This window comes from Cinclus cinclus, chromosome Z, assembly GCF_963662255.1.
Source record: "Cinclus cinclus chromosome Z, bCinCin1.1, whole genome shotgun sequence".
Classification (NCBI taxonomy): Eukaryota; Metazoa; Chordata; class Aves; order Passeriformes; family Cinclidae; genus Cinclus; species Cinclus cinclus.
In genome coordinates, this window is record NC_085084.1 from 52,796,951 (window position 1) to 52,816,520 (window position 19,570).

A 19,570-nucleotide genomic window follows, 5' to 3' on the forward strand; every position below is an offset into this window, starting at 1 on the left:
GAGAAGAATTATCTCCTGACATTAAAGGAGAAAACAATGCTGAAGTTTCATCCAAGTCTGTGCTGAGGAGCACATCCAGAAGCAAATGTCTGAAAGGTACAACTTAGGTCGGTTGGCTTCATTTTGATCTCTCACCTATAAAAGCCAAGAATATTGTGGTCAAAACCAGTGGTGAAACAGGTGGCAGCGGTTAGGTCTTGTTGAGAAACTAATTTTTTTTTATATATGAGAAATAGAGCCATCTTCTCAGTTAGACTTAGTGCATGCTAAATCCCAATTTCACCTCAGTACTGACACTATTAAAATCAGTAGATTTTAAGCTAGAGCACATTAATAACTATAGGTTATTATGTTTTTCTTTCTCTCAAAGTATGGCAAATATATTAATTCTCAGCGTACCTGTTCAGAAGAACAAAGTAAAAGCTTTTCATACTGTCTGTTACTTAAGTAGGACTATTCATTGCTCAGGTTTGTCTTTTAGGTTTAAGTTTTCTCAAAAAACAAAGCATGCAGGCATATGCGTGTGCATGTGTGTGTGTGTGTGTGTGTGTGTGTGTGTGTGTGTGTGTTCTACAAGATGGTAAAGATAATTGAGCCCCATGAATAAATTTTAAAACAGAGTAACTTATAAATAGTCAACTATTGGTGCCAAGTGTGATCATGCCACATGATTGCAAGTTAAATCAGTCCATATTTAAAAATGTAAACTCCTTGATTTGTGTGGAGCAAGACATCTGTAGGTGGTTTATTAAAACCTGCTGATGTTTCTAGAACTAAATTTGTGCGGATATGGGCCTCTGGGTAACTGTATTGAAAAAGCAGAGACACAGTTTTTGTCTGGTTACCTGACTTCCAGCCCTGTACAAGTGTTCTTGAATAAATTAACATCAGTTACCTATGATGAGCCACTGCATACATTATCAAGGCAGGTGAAGATGTGAGAAAAGTGTTACCTGCCTCCTGTTATCACCTCCTTAACACAACAGTACCCATTTTTTAATCATCCTACTAGGCTTGGAATCTCCTATAGATAACTTTTTATAGAATTATTTTCTATAAATGCACTTGATTCTAGCTCCAAGCAATAAAATTCTGCATCAGTCCATTATAATTATCACTGTAATTCCCCAAATAAAATTAGCTTCCATACATGATTTGAATTGCCTCCAATAAGAAAAAGAAAATCCAGTTTTAAGATGTTAGGTGTTTGATGAACCATTTGTCAAGAGGAAAAAATTCTGATACACCTTTTAAAATATAAACACATTTTACACCTGTACTATTGTTTCTAGACATGATGCAGTTCACAGAGAGACTAGCTGCATATCCAATACAATTGAATGAACCATTAGGTTTTCTCTTGCAGAGACACTAAGATGTGTGTCATTGCTAATGTTCACATAACTCTTCCTTAACCAAGAGGAGCTGTATCATAAAAGAACATTTTGTGCCACCCCAACATAGATCTACTGATCTAACCTCTTCCATGAGTAGTCATGTTGAACACAGACTGCCTTTCATATTATAAAGTCACCAATGTGAACAGGAGGAGAAGAATTAAAACTAGAATGCATAGAAAAAAATGTCTTCATGAGATTTTAAAAGAGTATTTAAAAGAAAATAAATAAATTGAAGCACAAGGGTACGGATGTAAGCAAATATTGAAGTTTTTTTCCAGCTACGTACAGCCATTTATTTGGGGTTTGACTTGGAGGTGGTGGTTGCTTTTTAAAACCACTTGTTGTCTACATTTCCTTGTTCTGCTTCGGTATACAAAATTATATCACTTAGAGAGGAAGAATACAGTTTTTTGTGCAGTTCGAGAAGTCTCATTTTTATGTGCACTTCCAAATAAGCCAAGGTATTTTCAGTGACCTGAAAAGCTTATTTAAACAAACTGCTACACCAGGATTAACATAGGTGGGAAGCATAAGTAAAACATTTAGAAGACTAGCCAAAAGCAAAACGTACTGAGCAATATTTTCACCTGGGATGTGTTGTGACAGTGTAAACGTTGAATGTGTTTTGTCCAAGTTTCCTGCATAAGTTCTGTGTGTTTTCCGTTTGGTGAATGAGGTTATTTGGGAAGATAGGACAGGGAACATGAAGGCCTATCATAATATCCTGATTGCCCCTAGGTTCCTAGAAAATACTGGAAAAACCACAAATCTTCCAGTTGGAGACAATTATTTTCCATTTATCTGAGTAAATGTAAAGTTGTTCCCCATTTATGAAGATGTCCCATCTTCCCTAGAGTCTTTTGGAAGTGGGCTAAATAAAACATCTACCCACATTAGTTCCCTCAGGGAAGGCCTCTAGCTGTTCTTTTAAACTTTAGAGTAGAAGGTTGTAAGATTTCTGCTATAGTGAAGGAAGCTGTACTTCACAGATAGAAGATAACACCAGGTCACTACTTCCAAAAGTCTGGGTGGAACAAGACACTGCGACTTGAGAGATGTGGTCCTCTCAGGTGCAGGAGTCTGGGGAGAAATAATGAAGGCTGAGGGAAACACATTTGTGGCAGGAATCGCTGTGTGTTTACTGCCCTTTGGATTTACAGCTTTCAGTGAAGGACAGAGACAGTGAGGCAGGTAAATGCTGTCATACATACATTCATGATCCATTCATTTGTCAGCTGTGCATGTCTGCATGAAAAAAGAAACTTTCAATTCAAGAAGCAAACTTTTGATCAGATCTTATACCCTGACCAAAAATTATTAATAGCTGAGACCATTTTCTTTTTCCCATAATGACGATGCTGCTCTTTCCCCTAGATTTGAGCTGTTTCATTCATTGGAACATGAACTGAGTGACTGTGTTGGGACATATACGAATTAATGTGAGTAAGAAAATTGGTGAGGCAAGTCCTATGAATGAAAATAAACAAGCAAACAAACCCCAAAACCAACAAATGAACAAGTACACACATGCACACACAAACACACGCACAAACACACACACATGCATGCAGACACAGACACACACACACATACAGAGACAGGCAGACACACACAGACACACACACACACAGAGACAGACACACACACAGACACATACACACGCACAGACACATTCAACACCAATAAAAATAAAACCAAAAACTAAAAAAGGGAATATTTGCTCAATGTTGATGACTCCAAATAGCTGCAACACTTTTCTGAATGATAGTGTGCCAGTCCTATCAGTATATCTAGATAGACATTGACATTTCAAAATATATTTTGAAGTAGAATTATGTAGCAGGTGATCAATAAAGTAAAACAAAGATCATTTGGATTTCTATTCCATTGCTTTGTGACAAAAATACATCTTAGCTACTGAAGCACATGAGACAGGAGAGTTTTCCACTGAAATACATCTTACAAAAAGATGCTGCTCAAAAATAGTTGGCACTTTATGGGCTCTGGGGAAAAGAAACCTAAAATCCAACTTCACTAAACCTGGGACCTTTTTTTATATGATTATACAAGCTGCTAGTCATTAGCAAATGTAACAGGGAGTAAAAGCAAATTTGTGAAGTAGAGCCTATAGTTTCAGAAATATACTGTTCAGTTAGAAAATATTAGTGGTAAAGCTAAAAATACTGCTCACTACTTATCTCAGGGTGGTCCTGAAGGAGGACACACAGAGTTATGAATGAGAGTTAAATGCTCCAGTGTCAAGGAAGAGACCACTGTGTAGGCACTGTAAGTGCAATGCAAGACACTGTGCACAGCTTTTCACTACCCCATAATCCTGGCCAGCAGTACCGAAAGTTTCAGGCAAGCATTGCCACACATCATGTAACAGTATTTATGATGCTATGCTGCAGTACTTCAGTAGAAATCACTCATTCACGTCCAGCACGTACACATAAAACATTCTCTAATGGTTCCTCTAGAGGTACTTCAGATGGTCTTTGGGGGCCTGATGTAACACAGGAATATCTCAGGTGAGATACCACTTATGGCTCAACACAAGTTGATCTTTTAATGGCAAACACTGGATATTTCCTGACAACAGTTTTAAGCCCACTACTTCTAAAAAAAATCTAAGGCTTTTTATACTACTTCTTGCTTTCCAGCAACATCTTTCAAATGAGCAGTTTGCCATGTGTTAAGAAAAGACTTTTTAATTTATTTTTTAATTAAGAATCTATTTCACATTTAAGCTTGCCCTAAATAGCATTGCTTTAAAAGATCTGTCTAAGAAATAATTCAACATTTTTGCCATGAGGCACCTTCAAGCTTCATATAAATGGACCTGGAAGAGAAATGAAAGAGTTTTAGATTTGCCAGAAATGTATGCTCCCATAAAAAAGGAGGAATTGCAGGACTTTGTTGGCACTGTGAATAAATGTAAAATGATTTGTTTTGTGCAGGGAAAGCAGGGGGGGAGAAGGAAAGGATAAGACTGTAATAAGAAGCAATTCTTTCTGTCACTTTGGTTTTCCTTTTTTTTTTCTTTCTGAATAAAGAATGGTAAGAAAGCCCCAAGCTGTATGTCTGTGTCAAACTATATGAGTCTGAAACACAAGATGTAAATTGCAGGGTTTATAAGTTGTTATTTCCGATGTTACTGATTTTGATTTTAGTGCTTTACAAACTTTATTGCTTATTTTATTAACTAGGGAAAAGTGTTTCGCATTTCTAGTTCAATACATTTTTTTCTTTTCTTTCCCTCTTCCTCCTCTCTCCTTTTCTTTGTTATGCCAGAATAAAGAAAGCAATTACAGTTCAGCCAGTTACAACTGAAAATACAAATGGGACATAGTTAATTTTGCCGCCTGTAAACCTTAGGTTGTACTTTTGTGTTTTACAGACAATATGAGGAAATAAAAATAGACTAAACATGTATATGTGTGTCTGTGGATGCATGTCTTGAAAGAAAGACATACATTATGTTATTAGATAAGGTTGTAAAAATACAGTGGATAGAAAGGGAACTTGGATTCCCTCTCAGAAGGTAAATGAGCCCTTGTTTCAAAGAAGAAGATGCACACAGATTATATATTATGCAAGACTGAGAACCAAGATTTCATGGGGGGGGGAGGGAGGGGGGGGTCTGGCAGGACGGATAACAGATCCTGCACTGAATGTCTCTCAGGTCTGATAGCAAGATAGGGGAACAGCACTAATTCTGCAGCCTTTTTAGTCTGTTCTGTCACAGAAGGGGCACTGCTGGGTCAGTCAGCTCACTAGTAATTGTGTTTTACAGACTTCTAAAGCAATTGGCTCAGTCAGTCCCAATTCAATAAAAGTGTAGAGCGAGAGTGAGAGCACTTTTGTTCTATTTTTTACTTGAAATTATTTCATTCAGCAGTCTGTCTTTTTTATTACCAGGATTTGACATTAGCACTCCAAGCTATATTAGCATCCATTTCAGCAGTTCAGTAATGGTATTAAAAAAACACTTAACTTCAACGGTGAATGGTTGTATGACAGTACCATAAAAATCCACATTAAAAAAAACTTATGTATTTGTCCCTGCAAATTATTTTTCACTCGTTTAACCACTTCAAAACTACACTCTCTTGCCTGGTGTTTGCAAGAGCTTCAGCAGCAAGGAAGGCTTGTAAAGGGGCTGCAATTGCACCAACAATGACATAAAGAGAAAAATGAAGACATTTAAAGAAGAAGAAAAAAGTGATAGGGACATGCAAGCACACATACAACAAAGACCTTTCATTTTGAGTGGGTGCCTATCATTCATCAACTGAAGTAAGATTTTTTAAACTCAAATCACTCGAGGTAAAATCTTTGGCTTCTTCCAGATTTCTGGGATTTAATTTTGAACCCAGCTCTCTCCAAGCTTGGGATGGCAGCCTAACTATCTTGGCACTGCAGCGCATTCATAAATGACTACATTAGGTTCTAAATTTTGATTAAACATTCTGTAATTAATCAATGGTAGACATGAAGCAGTTGGCAATGTCCAGAGCAGCAAAATGTTTAAGACATAAAACATTACAAAGTAATTAGAATGTGTTCCTTCAAGAGAAGGATTGCCTTCAATAAAGAGGTAAATGATAGCATCATGTTTATTGTGGACGTAGGCAGCCAGTGCAATATGATAAACTGCAGGAGATACACGTATCAGTAATCATCCACATTATTAGTGTCATTAATCATAATTCTAAAAATATGACAGCAGCAGCCAACTTTTTGACCAATTTTGCCTCTGCCTGTTGGCCGTTATAACTTCACTAATAGACTGCAGAGCTTCTGTGCGTGGCAGTTTGCATTGAGAATGGAAGGTTAATTATATTGAGCTGCTGATTCCTTCTCTCCTTGGAAAAGACTGAGCACTTTGACAATCCCAGGAGCTCACTGCTGTTAAACCAGTAAAAGTACTTTATTGAAATTTTCTTTGTTGGTCAGGAATGAGTAGATGTTTCAAATGAGATATAAGAGCCAGGCTGGGACGGCTGCTAATGTTTCTTCCAAAATAATCCTTGGACAGCAAGCTGAACTTAGATATCTTTGCAAATTCTCTTGTGGATGAGTAAAAAGTTGAGAATTTAATAAATGCTGACAATAGCATGTATGGAAGAATCTCAGAGGATTGAAATTACTGAGGAGTTGGGGCATCAGTGAAAGGAGGTTTTCAGATAATCAGCTATCTGTTGACCTGATAGGGGTACTTATTTAGTAATGTAAAATTACTAATAAAGGAACCCTGTTGAAATGCCACATCATATTTGGTTTTATAGTTCCTCTGGTATTATATAAATAAAACCAACATTTTTAGACAAACAAATATTATAGATGAGAACTACTATTGCGTTTTGATGAAAATAAATGGTTTACAAATTTGCTGTGAAACCTGAAATAATGCAGAACTATCCCTGGAACTCATGTTATTACTATTATTATTATAATTATTATTATAATTATTATTATTAACTTGAGGTTCAATCAGTATAGAGTCTGTAAATCTCCTAAGCAAACTATAAGATAACATGTTGCTGTGCAAAAACACCTGAGAGAAAAAAAAAATTTGGTTTGAAATCAGAGCTGGGGAAAGCTAGGAATTCTGCCTGAATTTTGTCTTTATTTCTGCATTTACTGAAACTTGGAGTTCAGTAAAATTAATGAGTGGCTTGCTGAACTGGAGGGTCTGTTTGCATAAAAACTTGCAAAATTATCCCATTTGGCTGTAGCAGTAAAACGAAATGAAGGATGAAAACTTCTGATTATAAAACTTTGATCATGTAATATTTAGATTATTTAGGTTTGAAAAGAAATGTTAATGCATGTATTCTTCATCCCTTCAGTATTTCTTAAGGGAAAATACACCTTATGCCAAGGGGACTAGCAAATACTTCAACACAGTGGACATGATAACTTAATGCATGACTGCAGCACACAGTACACCAGCTAAACTTTTCTGTAGAGTTTATGTAAATTGTGGAAACAGCTTTGGAGTGATAGACAACGGTGCTAAGCACCTGTTACCCCCATCAAAGGACTCTGTCATATGTATAATGGCTTCTTGTGCATGTAACTTTGTGACACTGTGTTAGCTCACTTAGGAAATATTCTGTCAGATAAACCCTCTTAATTCTAAACTTTCTCAACCAGTCCGGATATTAGACAAGAGTGCTGGCTATTTTGTAACGAGTCTGTTTTGCTTCCAGGCAGCTTGTAAAGTGAGAGGTTGAAGTGTTGCAACACAGTTTTGATAGTTTCTCAGTAACTTTGGCAAGTATGCCAGTGGTTGTGTTTTTTGTTTGTAACATCTTTTGATCTTTAATGGTCAACAATAGTAATATATTAAGAGTGCAACATAACCTCAGTGCTTCTGAGCACACGCGGCTCTTGTGAAAGCATAATTCTGTTCACACCATAAGGACCATTTCACTAAACACCTCAACAGGTATGTACTGAATTATTTCAAGAATCCCAAACCTGACAGATTTTGTTTTTTTTTAATTTGGTAGCAAAAATTGCCATCAAATATCAGTTTCATATTTATCTGCACAGTCAACTATCCTGCCTAAATGCTATCATTGCATTAACATTTTTTTATGTATTCCATTGTGATGATAAATTCTTTTCTGACTCTAACTGTGAATTAAGTATGCAAAAGGCATGTTCACCACTGCCAACAAGCCAATAATTCTCACTAACATCTTCAGAGTTACAACATTTATAAAGTTGCAAACTGGAGTAAACAAACCATCTGTTTGGCTTTACCATATATGTCATGCTCTCTTATTAGCATATTACGATTCATTTAGTAAACAAATTTGGTGATTTTGTTCATGTCAAAGTTAGAAGGAGCTTGAAGATGATTAACATTCCTGGGACAGGCACATTAATACATTGCTTCCTCTGCAAAGTTAAATGGCTTCTCAGGAGAATCACCCCTTGTTGACAAGATGAGACTGTCAATTTTGTTTGCCTGCCACATTAGGGGCCGTAAGGGGATGGGAAGCTCTGAGAAAGAGGAGCAGTGTAGGCAGCATAATTCACTGTGAATTGAAAAAAGAAGTCTAATTCTGATAAATGGTCGACCCCAATACATCCTACCTGTTATTACAACAGACGTGCCGTATCTGTGCAGTAAATTAGTTAAACCCCTAAAGAGTTTGATAGGAGCTTATCTTCAAGTGAATAATTTGAGTGTAGAGGGAGCTGTCTTCGTGACCAGTGTGAGTGATTTGTTTCATATTGAAAGGGATTGAAATGACTGGGCTCTGCATCTTTAATTTGCAAGAACTTGCTTGTCCTTTATTTCCTGTATTTAATAAGCACTGTTTTTTTTTTTTTTTTACTTTTTTAGTAGGTGCTGAACTGTATTTTACCTTTTGGATTTTCTTCCTATGAAAGGTTAATATTTTTCAGATTCTATGCAGTTTCAGGCCTCAAGAACTGATGCTATTACCCTGTTCATGTAGGAATGCCACAGTTTTATTGGGTAGTATACTATTTTTGCCTTGACTCCTAAAGTCTTGCCTCTCTACCTACATTTCCCCTTACATTCAGAGGCAAATTGAATATGATCAAATACATGGAAGCTGTAGTGTACAGACTTAAACTTTGTCCCCATTTAAATAAATGTGAATTTTATAATTTAGGTCAGATCAGGATTTGAAATTGCTACTATCGTTACATAGATTTATGGATTTCTTTTTATTTAAAACAAAAAAACACATCAAAGACTGCTGATACTGTGACAAAATTAGACTAGTAAGTGAGAAGATAATTTCTTTAACACTTTCCCTTACTAATTAAATTCCAGGAACTGTTTTGTTGTTGATTCTCATAAGCAAATGGGAGAAATGATTGCTGGTTCTTTCTTGAAGAAATATCAGAATTGAGGCCATATATTTCTCATAAATATGTACACTGTTATATTTAGCCATAGTCTTACTTTCTGGTTCTTTGATTTTAGCTGCAGGAAACTCAGCACTTTCAGTCTGCAGAGATTCTGAGAAAGCATAAAATTCTGGGTTTACTTTCTGTAGTGTTCACCTATTCTGGGCTTTTCTATGAGTTTAATGCTTAAACAAGCAGGAAAGGGACATGAAATTGAGGTAAGAACATATTACTAAATTGTGTTAGCATCTAAAATAATGTGAACATTTAAAACAAAATCATAAGTCTTAATTCTCTTTGCCTTTGAGGTGAAGAGAAACAAAGAAAACTTTCCTTTATCTGTAGAAAAAGTCTCACAGGAAGAATAATGAAAGTTTTGTTGTTTATGATCTTTTAAACCAGATTGATAGAGCTTAGTTGTAAACTAAGTATAGCAGGAGGATAGCTTTTATGGGACCTGTACAACAAGAGCAGTTACTTCCATATCCAGCATTAATAAGAGGTTCCTTAATTTGTATATAAATCACCAGCCAATTGTTCTGTCCTTTGATTTTCTAACAAAACCTTCGCAAACTGCTGAAGATTGTGTGGTTTCATGTTTTGTTACCCAATAGTAGCTTCTGTCTTCCTTAAAAAAATAAATCTACTATCATTTGGAAAAAAGCATCATTTGACAGAAAATAATTTTATGATGTCTTTATATGCATTAAGTCTCAAAATATAATTTTATAGTGTTACTTAATACTGGAATCACTTATTGATCTTAAAACAAAGCTGACCAAAAACTAATGGCCTCCTGCTGTCATGCTCTGTTTATTATTTCTATACAGTGTTAGAATGGTAGGGCTAGGTGGTATTAATTTATCAAATCACGTGTTTGCCAGAAAAGACACTTTCAGAATATCTGAAGTTTAAGAAACTGGGATGATGGCTTTTTTGGAAACACAGGAAGAGTGGCTGTGTCTGAGTACAACTGGAAATGTTGAAATAGTAATTTCAGAATTTTAATAAACAATACAGTTTACTTTGATGGTTGACTGAGATCTTTATCAGGGAGCTTTGTTGCTTATAGTCAGACAAGGAGAAGTAGCAGCTAGGACATTTAACTGGCACATCAATTGTCTTGGCTTTTCTGTCGCATTGTGTCAAGCAGTAGAAAGTTGGTTTCCACAGTCCCTAACTGACTGCCCTAACAACTGTGCTTCTCTTTTATTCTTGCTCTTTCTCTCTCTCATCCCATAATATTTAAGTATAATCATGCTGTTCTCTTGCTAAGAAAATTAATAAAATAATACTCTATATCCTTAATTTTAAACAGACTGTCCTGAACTGCAAACACATTCAAACTAATTTTTCATGCAGCTGGTTTTGTGATCTTTATAATGTTCAACTCTAAATAAACAGTGCTCTTTATAATCTGAATTCTCTGACTCTGCTCTGTGCATCCTAGATGAGGTTTGCCCCAGTGCAAATAGGACTGCAGCTGTGGGTACCTCCAAATTTGGCCATAGAATTCATGCCAATTTCTTTACCAGGACAAGTTCTACTCTGATAAATTTCTTCTCACTCACTTCAAAATGAAATCAAAAGACTGACTAAATAAAAAGAAACTAAACTAAAGTGGCCATTAATTTTTTTCTTTCTAAGAAATGGGCAGTAAATTAGCAAAATAAGATTCCTTGACAAGTGTAGAAAGGAACTGCTAAAGAGATCCCAGCTGGGATTTATGATCTGTGTAACTAGAATGTACACTTAATTGATCATATTTCCTATGCTTATAATCCCCTTCCTTCTGTTGATGTGTAGTGCATCTGTCGCTAAGAAACTTGCTAGTAGTAGGTGGGGTGTAACCAACAATGAATTCTAGTTAAGGAAGAATACTTCCATGAACTTCACAAGAGAAGGAAAATACTATCATCAGTGGCATAATGCCCAGAGTCAGGGAGCTTCTGTAATTGCTGTAGGATTCTGCACTCCACTGCTACTGAAACTCCTGTCTGAAAAGGCAGTGGTGAACTCAGAGGTTGACATTTCACCACAACCACAGATTTTATGTTTATCATCGTTATCATTATCATCCCCACGGCAGCACTCTCCATTCTTACAGCAGAATTCACTCTATTGAGGACATTGCACAAACTTTTGCCTTCCATATATATAATTAATTAATAGTAACTTGGAAAGACTGGTATTTATGTAAAAAAATCAGGTATTCTGGGTCTTAGAATTTGTTCAAATTTCCTTGCCACAAGAAGGAAACATTTCAATAACATATCAAAAAATCTTGGAAAAATACCCCCCTCATTTTTAAGGGTATCTGACATGTGGTATATACCTAAACAGGTGTTTGGACATTCTTTGCCCCAGATAGTATTTTCAGAACAAACCCTCTTCACCAGCCCTTATTGCATAGGAATGGGTAGATACAGTAATAGAAGTAGAGTGAGTTATGCCTTTAGATAAACACATTTGATGGCATATTTCTGTGTGGAAGACTTCAATCACCAGTTGTCTTTACACAACATTTCCACTGTGAGGATCAAATGTCATTCTGGTAATTGATGTACAAATAAGCAATTTAGGAAGTCCAGAGACATTCAGGGGATTTATTTAGGTCAAATATTTTGTTTCATACACACATATATATTTCTGCCAAATGTTTATGTTCTTTAAGTTCTTTTCCCTGCAGATACAGCAGCAGTTGTGGTGGTGCAGAGGACATCAGAGATGGCCTTAAATTAGCTAGCTGAGGTATGAGAAGTAATGAAGCCATGGCGAGCTGAAGCTCAGGAGGTTTGGGCATATTTTGCTTCAGGATTTTCTGTCTGTTTGATGGCAGTGTTCATGCACTGGCACAAATCACTCTGCCCAAGCTGTGCCTCAGCTTACTTGGGGACCATTGTTTACACGTACCTGGGAGCAGTATCTGGAGGAGGAAGAGGGAAGCAGCTTTGTAAATCACATCAGGGAACAGAATAGCTGAAGCAAGAAACTGCAGGTGTCATGGGGAGGAGCAGATGAACAAGATGACAGGTGGTTAGCATTGGCTGAGGGCTCGTAGGGGACTTCCTAGGGTTTGGGAGAGACAAAGCAGAGGAGAAAGAGTTGGATTAGGAGGGAAAATCTATTTGGTATGGAGAAGGGGGTTTGAGACTTTGGGGGTTTTAGTAAGATTTCAAAACTTCGGTGTCTAAATAAATGATTTTTTTTCACAACCCATACCTCCTTCTCCACCAGAATGTTTTCATATATGATATTTAGGGACAGTGTTAAACACAAGTGAAATAGATTAAGAAATGAATGTAAAAGAATCAATTCTTTTGAACTGTGGTTGCATAATGGAAATCGACTGCTATGAATGAACCTATGTTCAGAAGTTATGAACAGCAGACCTAATGCACTGCCATGAGTTCATCTTTATTATTACATTACACCTGAATCAATTGATAAAGTAGCTTCTTTTTAAGGCTAGGAATGGCACTTAATTGAATAAAAGTCAATGTAATTATATTAGGAGAATCCAACAGTACTGCTGACAGCGGAAAAGGGACACTACTGAGCAGAGTGCCAGAACTGGTCCGCACATTTCTGCACATCGTTTCCCTGACAGATATTATGGGCTGGTACATACTTTAACTAGATTACTGATTGTTACTGCTGTAAGTGAGAATTTAATAAGGGAGGCATCTCTTCTTATCAGGGCATCAGCAGTGTTTGCATCCTTACACTGGTCTTTCTCAGAATGACCTTTGTCTATCTGGGGTTTGGTGGCCCCTCTTAAACATGGCAGTTTATTTTTATTTCTTCATTTAATGAATGCTGGAGTTATTTTCACTGCATGACTGACTGTAGCTTTTCTCAGCAGCAAATCAAGGTAATAGTAAACACAAATGCATGGAAGCAGCAGTTAAAGTTATCCTGACTAGCTTGTATGCTGAAACAAATTCCCATAACACTGGAGTGAAGAGGGGAGAGAAGGGAAGAAATTAGAAGTACACACATGAGTACTTTACGAACAGTTTGCAGTTAGCCTTATGATGATAAGCACAAATGTGCTTTTATGGTCATTTAATAACTCTGGTCAGTGTGGACAGGTCTTCACAGTAAGCGTTTCCTGTACTGCACTTAGCAACTTTACATGGAACTACATTCCATCTGAAACCAGGAAGGCAAGGGACCATCAAGACTACTGTTTATCATTCATATATGTGCACTGCATGCATCTGTTCAGAATTCATTTGTGGATAATAATGGCTATGGTGTGAATATGCTTTGATTAATTTGTTTTATGTTTTCTGTATTGTTTGATTGAGTCAGTATCCATCAGGACAACAGTAAAAGGGATATTACAGCTGACAAAAACCAGGTTCACAGTCAAGCCTTTTTTTAAAGTCTGTGTTTTATTGGTTTCAGATTTTTTTTTTTTAAACCAGATATGTCTGGATTGGAATGTGAATTTGTTCTTTCTCTCTCTCTCTCTCTCTCTCTCTCTCTCTCCCTCTCCCTCTCCCTCTCTCTCCCTCTCTCTCTCTCTCTCTCCCCCCCCCCTCCCCCTTTCTTTCTCTTTTCTCCTCTCCTCTCTCTCTCTTTTTTGTGATCTCAATTTAGCAAAAGATTAGAAAGCTGATCTTATCACAAGGTAAGCTCAGCCTTCCTAAGTGCAGTGTGGGGATATGCATAATTACACTTCTATGCCTCAAAAAAGCAACGGTGCTATACTTGCTTGTGTGAAAAAAGTATTTCCCATGTGGGACAAAAGCAAGAAATACTCTCCACTTTTTCCACCCTTGCCCATACCTCTCAACCGTCTCTAATTAGGAGAGAAATCCTCTGTTCTAGACTACCCCCTTACTGGAACAATTCAATTAAGCTGCATTTCAGTATCAGTTTTATGTGAGAGAACAGTTACCTGCATTTGCAGGTGAATGGGACAGATTACTTCTATTGCTGTTTGTTATGTGCAACTTAAGTTATGTGCAACAGATAAATGAAACAGAAAGCAAATGTTAGAAAATTACAGAAATTTACTCCACATCAATTTAAACTTCCTACATTTGCATTTGCTTTATTCATTTACATTGTATCGCTGTACCATGTTTTGGACTTCAATTGGTTGAGAGGTATGTTTCAAAGGGTTTCTTAAAATAAAAGCTTCCAATAAGGATATACTGCTAATAGCTATTGTTCCTTTTTTCCTCCTTTTTTGTTAATGTAGGACCTGAATGTCTGTAAAATATTTGATCATTGTTATGTCTTCCCATGACAATTTTGTGCACAGTGCTTTTTGCAAATTAAGCTATTCCTATGTTAAAATTCTCTCTTTCTCTCTCTCTTTCCCCACCCTTCTCCTGCTCCCCCCAACCCCCCCGCCCCACCCCCCCCTTCTCTTCCCTCCTACATTTGGGCTCTGATCTGCAATTTATAATGGGCAGACAGACTGGTGAGTCTGCATGTTGTAAATTGCGGGTTTGGGTCCTTAGCTTGCAAAGAATGTTATGCAGTAGAACTTCGCTAATTCTTTTTTTGCTGACTCAAAATTCAAGTCACCCTCCAAAGAAATTGAATAAATATTTGTCATTTCCTCAGCAATGCTGCACATTCTGAAAACTGAACCCTAAAGTTTTCTATTACTGAAAACTTTACACTGATTTCTTGTACTTAAGCACTTCAGCAAAATGAGTATATTCTGTGGTCGGAGATCTTTGATGTCTGTCATGTTTGTTGGTTGCATCATTAATTCAGAAAATGCAATTTTTCTAAGAGGGTTTCCTGACACTACTGCAAATCAGTGAGGTTCTACTGCAGTGGATGAATAAAGCCAATACCAAAAGTGGAGAGTAGAATGCAGTTTCAAATAATAGGCTATATTACACTTTTACTAACCCAACAGCTTACATTGTTTGCAAATGCAGAGCTTTATTTTTTGAGAGCAAAGGCCCAGATCCTGTAAAACACTTGAGAGACTTTTAATTTGCAGCTCTTGGGATCTGGTTTAAAATTCACTTCCATCAGTGACAGTTTTCCATTGTCTTGAATATCTGCAGTAACTTCTGCAAGTATCTAAACCCAACTGTGCTTAAGTTTTTTGATTGATTTGGGGCAAAATTCTCACTGCCATTAATAGGGGCTTTTTACTGGACATTACACTGCTTGAATCAATCAGCACAGCATATACACCGTACAGGAGAAAAGACAGGGAGGAGTGGCAGTGACAATTTAAAAGGATGAAACTACTAACTTTGGCTAAGATTTTCGGAAAGTTACATGTAAATTTCAAAGACTTGTTCTCTTAAACCCTTCAAGTCTTCTCTATCTTGGTTTGGCCTGATTCTGAATCCCTTTATATGAGAATTAAATTACCAGAATCAGGACCTCTGACAATGCCTTATTTGGTTACTCTTATTTTACTCTCCTCCTATATTTCACTTACAGCGTTATGTGAGTATATATATATAAAGATCAACATATTTTTATGGATGGATAGGTGGATAAATATCTAAAGACATGGATCCAGAGTAAGACATAGACACACTTACATATATTTCATATATTAATATTTTTGCCTCTTGAAGAGAAAGAAAGTCAGCAGGGATTCAGGAATCAAGAAGAGCATTTTGTATTTTCTGCTAGTATAATTCACTATTTTGTAAATTTCAAATAAAAGGGCTTTAGCTGCTGTTGGGGACTAATGTTGAGGAGCAGCAGCTAACAAGAAACTCAGTAAGGGGGGAATTTGCTTGTTTTGTTTAGTTTTTATGTTGCAATTTATCCACTTAAAGAAATTTCCAAGCAACATGGATAGGGGATATTTTTGGTGAGAAATTGTCAATAATCGTAATTTGGATTTGTTGCTTGTTGACTGTATATTTAATCAAAAATACTGTACATTTTTCCTTTTCTCCCTTCCCTCTTCCTTTCCCAGACACAGTGCTAACATAAACCTGCACCGTAAACTGTTGACCAAAGAACTGGATGACATGGGTTTGGACACTTCACAGCCTTCTCTTAGTAAGGACCTCCGCGATGAATTTTTGGTGAAGATATATGGCGCTCAGCATCAGATGGGGCTTGACATAAGGGAAGACACCTCCTCACCTGCTGGCACTGAGGATTCCCATATGAATGGGTACAGCAGGGGCATGGCAGAAGACTATATGGTACTAGACCTGAGCACCACCTCCAGCATCCAGTCCAGCAGCAGTATCCATTCCTCAAGAGAATCTGATGCAGGAAGTGATGAGGGTATTCTCCTGGACGACGTCGATGGGGCAAGTGACAGCGGGGAATCTGCCCACAAAGCAGATGCCCCTGCCTTAGCTGTAGGTATGGGCACCGATGTCCCAGGATCCCTCATGTTCAACAGTGTTTCGGTGAGCAACGGTGGGATAATGTGTAACATTTGCCACAAAATGTACAGCAACAAGGGAACCCTCCGAGTGCACTATAAAACAGTGCATTTGAGAGAAATGCACAAGTGCAAAGTCCCTGGGTGCAACATGATGTTCTCCTCCGTCCGTAGCCGAAACCGGCACAGCCAGAACCCCAATCTGCATAAAAACATTCCTTTCACTTCAGTAGATTAGGTCAAGGATGGACACAGCATAATGCCAGCTCTCAGAGAGGGCCCGCTACATCTGAACTGCCATATACAGTCTCCCTTTAGCCCTTTAGATATATATATATATATATGTATATGTATATATGTATGTATGTATATGTATATATATACACACACACACATAAATATACATATATATATATATATATATATATATATATATATATATAAATATAATCTTTTCTTTTTTAGCAAAAGAAAGAAACACCAGGTGCTTTTTCCTCTTTGTTGGTTGTTGGGGTTCTTTTCCTTTTTTTTTAAATACAAACAAAAACGTAGGACCTTTAATTTGGGGGAAGAGATCCTTCATAAAAAAATGAGAACAAACAAACAAACAAACAAACACTCAAACAGAAACCTGCAACTGTCCCTAGTTCTGTTAGAATGTTCTTGGTCATCTCCAAAGAGACAGTTTGTTCTTCCCATAACTTTTGCCTGGAAAAAAATTAAAAAAGAAAAAAATATTAAAAAAACTAAACAAAAAAAAATCCCCCCAAAAACACAAAAAAATTGCAAACAAACAAAAAGAGAAAGAAAAAACTATCTACTTAGTTGTCTTTGTGTCTTCTAAGCATTGGGGATAACGTTCTACTAAGCATGGCTGTTACACTTGTATATATATATTGAGCCTTGACAGGCCTATGATGTAAAACAATTGTATTGATGGTGGTTTAACTCTAATTTTTTTGCTTAATTTTTACAGTTACATTCAGCTGTTAGATAAGCAGGAAAAATAGTTTGCTGCCTAGTTTTACTCATTTATGTTAGCTTTAATGCACATTTTTAAAAGAACCACGGTCTTGTTTTAACTACCTGCTAGATATAAGTAATACAGAGGTGCTGGCATGCTTTACAGTACCTGATTTGATACAGTTTTTTTGTCTTGTACTATTACATAAATCCAGTCATGCACTTTTTCGTACACTACAAGGGGATGTGTAATAATATCCATGCTTTTTTTTTTTCCTTAAACTATTGCCATATTTTCAGTAAGTGTCTTTAAAAAGAATACACTTAGATAAAAGTGATCTGGTCAGTATGAGGGCATGAATGCCAAACAAAGAGTATTAGTGTTTAGTGTTAATACAAAAGTGCCAACTTTGCACACATTTTGAAAAAAGAAAATGTAGTTATTCACCGTAACCACAGTTGTAGTTTTTGGACTACACACGAAAAAATACTGGGGAGGGAAAAGGGGTGAAGTGAAATACAGAATTCTTGGTGCTTTTTTCAAGTGCCAGTTATTACTAGAAACAATAATGCATCCTTATTCCTTATATACTACATTGCATAAAAGAAAGAAAAAAACAGAATTTTTTCATGTGAACCAGTATAAATTTTTTTTGTCAAACATGCATAATATTTGGGGATATAAATGCTGATACTACTTGTCACAGAACAAAGATGAATATAATTTTGTGTGCTTCTTATTATAGCCTGGATTTTTGTGGTGTTCTAAAAAAAATCAAAACTAACAGGGAAATAATGTTAACTATGTTGTTCTGTAAAGTTGTCTTTTTTGCAATGGAAAGTGCTGTAGTATGATTAAGGCATGTTTTATAGAAGCAATCAAAAGAAATTAATGGCAGAAGCACTTAGGAGCTCTGAAAACATATGCTGGACTTTTTATTGGGTAACTCTCCCTTTGGATAAAATTAGAAGACAGAGAAAAAGGATGTCTAGTTGTGTTAATGTTTTGTGTTTCACTCGCATGATTTGTCAGAAAAAAACAAAAGTCCAAGAAATAAAGTGAGCAAGAGAGCGAGCACAACCAGGAGACATGGAAGGATCAAGCAGTTGAGAAAGGCAGAGAGAAAGTAGGCTGCCCTCTGAAATTTTTTGTTTCCGGTGTTTACACATGTTGCTTGAGCTGGTAAACCACACTGGCAGCCTTAGTTACCACAACATACTGCATGAGGGATGGTATTTACTTAAGCTCAATCTACAGCCAAAGCCATTAGGATGTGTGTTGTAGACTCTTTTCTTTACAAAATGAATAACAATAACAAAAGCAAAAACAAACGAACAAATTCCTTAGGGATATTTCAGCATACAATAAAATATTCTTTCAATGAGAATGTGTTCCTTTTCTCTATTTACTGACCCAGAACATTATTCTTCTTTGCAAAGAGTCAGAATTACTCCATTGTTTCAGCTTGTTGCTGTATTGTTTTGCTGTGCATTTTTATTATTCTTACTTTTTATGTCCACTTGAGTACTTAATTTCTATTACATTTTCTAGAGGAAATTCTTACTGTAGATTTCCTCATTTTTAGTACTTTTTATGCATTTCAGTATTTTTGTTTCCAGAAGTAGGAATCAATATCTAATAAATCAGTATTTCCATTTGTCGAAAACAAAAGAAAGATATTTCTAAATGAATTCTCACTATGTTCCTATGAGTTACAAGCCTCTGATCATTTATTTTATTTTGTACACTCATGAAGCCCTGAAAACATTTGTGAATTCCACAGTAACTATGAGGAAACTTTACCTTCTGGTTTAAGAAAAAGAAACTATTGCAAAAACTTAAGCTGTTTCACTGACATTTTTTTCATCTTTTTTATTTTCTTTAAAATCTCAACTACTTTGCCTTGTTGAGTGGAGAGTTCTGCTTTGTTTTGTTTTATGTTGTGCAAGCTCAGTGTGT

The 19,570-nt window shown here is 36.5% G+C and overlaps 1 protein-coding gene across 1 annotated transcript in view; it reads left to right on the top strand.

Moving 5' to 3' along the window:
- Positions 1 to 16,885, top strand: part of BNC2 (basonuclin zinc finger protein 2) — a 229,122-nt gene extending 212,237 nt beyond the window's left edge. Inside the window, exon 5 of the mRNA XM_062513347.1 lies at positions 16,225 to 16,885. Coding sequence (XP_062369331.1) covers positions 16,225 to 16,885 — 661 coding nt within the window. The remainder of the gene's footprint in view (positions 1 to 16,224) is intronic.
- The last annotated feature ends 2,685 nt before the right edge of the window (positions 16,886 to 19,570 follow it).